The sequence below is a fragment of the Penaeus vannamei genome, chromosome 43 (genome assembly GCF_042767895.1).
Source record: "Penaeus vannamei isolate JL-2024 chromosome 43, ASM4276789v1, whole genome shotgun sequence".
Lineage (NCBI taxonomy): Eukaryota > Metazoa > Arthropoda > Malacostraca > Decapoda > Penaeidae > Penaeus > Penaeus vannamei.
Window position 1 is genome coordinate 11281963 of NC_091591.1, and position 2500 is coordinate 11284462.

General features: G+C 37.7%; 1 protein-coding gene across 1 annotated transcript in view; it reads left to right on the plus strand.

The window, feature by feature from the left end:
* The first annotated feature begins 1026 nt into the window (after nt 1-1026).
* LOC138860792 (uncharacterized) overlaps nt 1027-2500 on the plus strand; it is a 10776-nt gene continuing 9302 nt past the window's right edge. The window contains exons 1-4 of the mRNA XM_070119132.1: nt 1027-1145; nt 1316-1387; nt 2030-2195; nt 2293-2428. Of these exons, the coding sequence (XP_069975233.1) occupies nt 1027-1145; nt 1316-1387; nt 2030-2195; nt 2293-2428 (493 nt within the window). The remainder of the gene's footprint in view (nt 1146-1315; nt 1388-2029; nt 2196-2292; nt 2429-2500) is intronic.

Below are 2500 nucleotides of genomic sequence, written 5' to 3' on the forward strand. Positions count from 1 at the left end.
TTACTGAAATTGCCCTTAAGTGTTATTAAGTGTACTTATGCCAGGCGACTTTTGAGTAAGTTGTACAGAAGGGAGTGCGAAGTATTTTCCCTTGCCGTTCCTAATCCCTTTACTGCTGCTGTGACGGTGAAAATGTAGCAATAATTTAGGCTATGACGATATTATGGACACGTTAATATCTGAATAGGTCTCATAAAAGAATGACTTGAATAAAACTTAATGTTGTGGGATATTTTTGGGGGAGATGCGCTATTTTTTTTTTTTTTTTTTTTTTTTTGTCTGTTTGTTTGTACGTGTTATGTCAGGATTTAAAAAAAAAAAAAAAAACTATGTCGAAAAAACATCCATGGAAAAAAGTATGGAGTGTTTAATCATAAAGAAACAATTGATTAAGTTCATTCGATAAAAAAGGAGCTCGGAAGTTTTTAAAAAAGGAAGTTTGAGAAGCTTCATTACAGAAAAAAGAACCCAATGAAACCTCATAAAAACAGTGCTTATAGTTAGATTACAAAAGTGACAAAACAGAAACAGAAGGCAAGCTATAGCACGGAGAAAATTCTAACAGAGAAGACTGCCATTACTAAATCACACAACACAATAATGCAACAAAAGTTATGAAAGTCATAGTTTTTATGAACAACAGACTGCGAGAACAAGAAAATGATAATAGCAATCAACAGTCATGAGAAAAGAACAAATATGATGACAGCAATAATGACAATAACTAATATCAAAGTAATGATGTGATGATATTAATGATATATCAATAATTATTGTAATGACACTGGTGATAGCAATAATGATGAGGATTATTACTATCGTGACGTGTGCATATATATATAAATACATATATATAAGGAGAGAGAGAGAGAAAGAGAGAGCCAATGAGAGAGACAGACAGACAGATAAAGACCGAGCAAGAGATTAAGAGAGAGAGAATTAGTGAGGCAGAGAGAGAGAGAGAGAGAGAGTGACAGTGAATGCGCAGTAATCCGACTTTCTCCTTGTTTGCCGCTTCGCAGAGAAATGAATAAGAAGCAGAAACCCATAGACGACTCGGAGGATGAGGAGGAGCCGTCCGTCAACCGAATCGCATCCTCTTTCTTCGAATCGACTTCCATGCATGGGGTTCGTCGTATATACAGGTGAGTTCAGTGTTCGTAGTTTCGCTATAAACGGGGTTAATATTTCACGGGTCCTTCGATTTCTTAAATTGTATTTCAGGGTTATAATTTGTCTAAAGCTTTTATTATTTCAATGTTTCGCTCGCAAAAGTTTATATTGAATTTTATTTCTGTGTTGAAATTCTCCCAAGAGTTTGTATTGAATTTTATTTTTGTGTTGAAATTCTCCCAAAGGTTTCTATTCAAGTTTATGTCACCCAGAGGTTTCTTTTAAAATGTATCAGAATGTTAATTTTCACGTGATTTGACCGAAACTAACAGACCGTGAGTCTCCTTAACAATTCAAAAAGAAAAAAGAAAAATAAAATCGCAATCAGTTAGAAATTATATTCTTGGTTCGAAGGTTCCTTCATAATCTCAGACTTCCAGATTTCTTTGTGACTAGGGCATGGCTGAGAAAAATAACTAACAATGGATCTTTGAATATGACTAATATCTTCACTATAATTACGCGTGTGTGCTGAGTAGACAGCGTCAGTCATTCTAATTGCTAAAGTTTTCCTAATCGCATTTCCCTTCACATTTATATCGCCCAGCTTTGGAAAGTTATTGACTCCTTTTCCTAAACACTAAAGCTTTCACAGTTACATCTCTTGTCTTTGCAAAGATATTGATTTTCTTTCTTACTGTTTTCTAGTTTTTATAACCATTCCCAATCCGATTCCTACTTTTTCTAAAAGTCTAAACCTTAAACTATTCACAACTACATATCCCTTTTTTAATAAACATTACCATTTCTGCCCTTATCCCAGTTTCATACAATTATTCCTCTATCCTATCCCTACCCTTTTCAAGAGGCTAGAGCCTAGAGCAGTCACAATAACCTATCCCATTTTTTACTAAAGACCTCCTAAGATTCAGCATGGACGACTTCCTTCCTTTAGGAAGAGTGGCCTATGTCGGCGGTTCGTGTGGCTGACCGTGTGTCTGACCTTCACGGTGTGGGCAGTTGAGCAGATCTGTGTGGTGGCGTACGACTACTCTCAGTACCCGAAGAAGATCGACCAGCGAGTATGTATGCAGGGTTTCTAACCACTTGCGTTTTGATCCAATGATTCTTTTTCGAGCACATATGGAGATCCACTGACATGGCGTCCCTCTCGAACAGGTGGAAGAGGATACGGTCGTGCACTTTCCGGCCGTGACCCTCTGCAGCTTGAACTCGATGCCCCACTCGGAGTACCTAGAGGAGCACAAGTGGTGGCGTGCCTTTGTGGAGCTCGAGGACCAGTACATAGAGCCGAGTGGGTGTTCGTGATCTTCGCCGTGAGATTTTCATTAATTCATGACCATATGACTGGAATATATGATTGGCA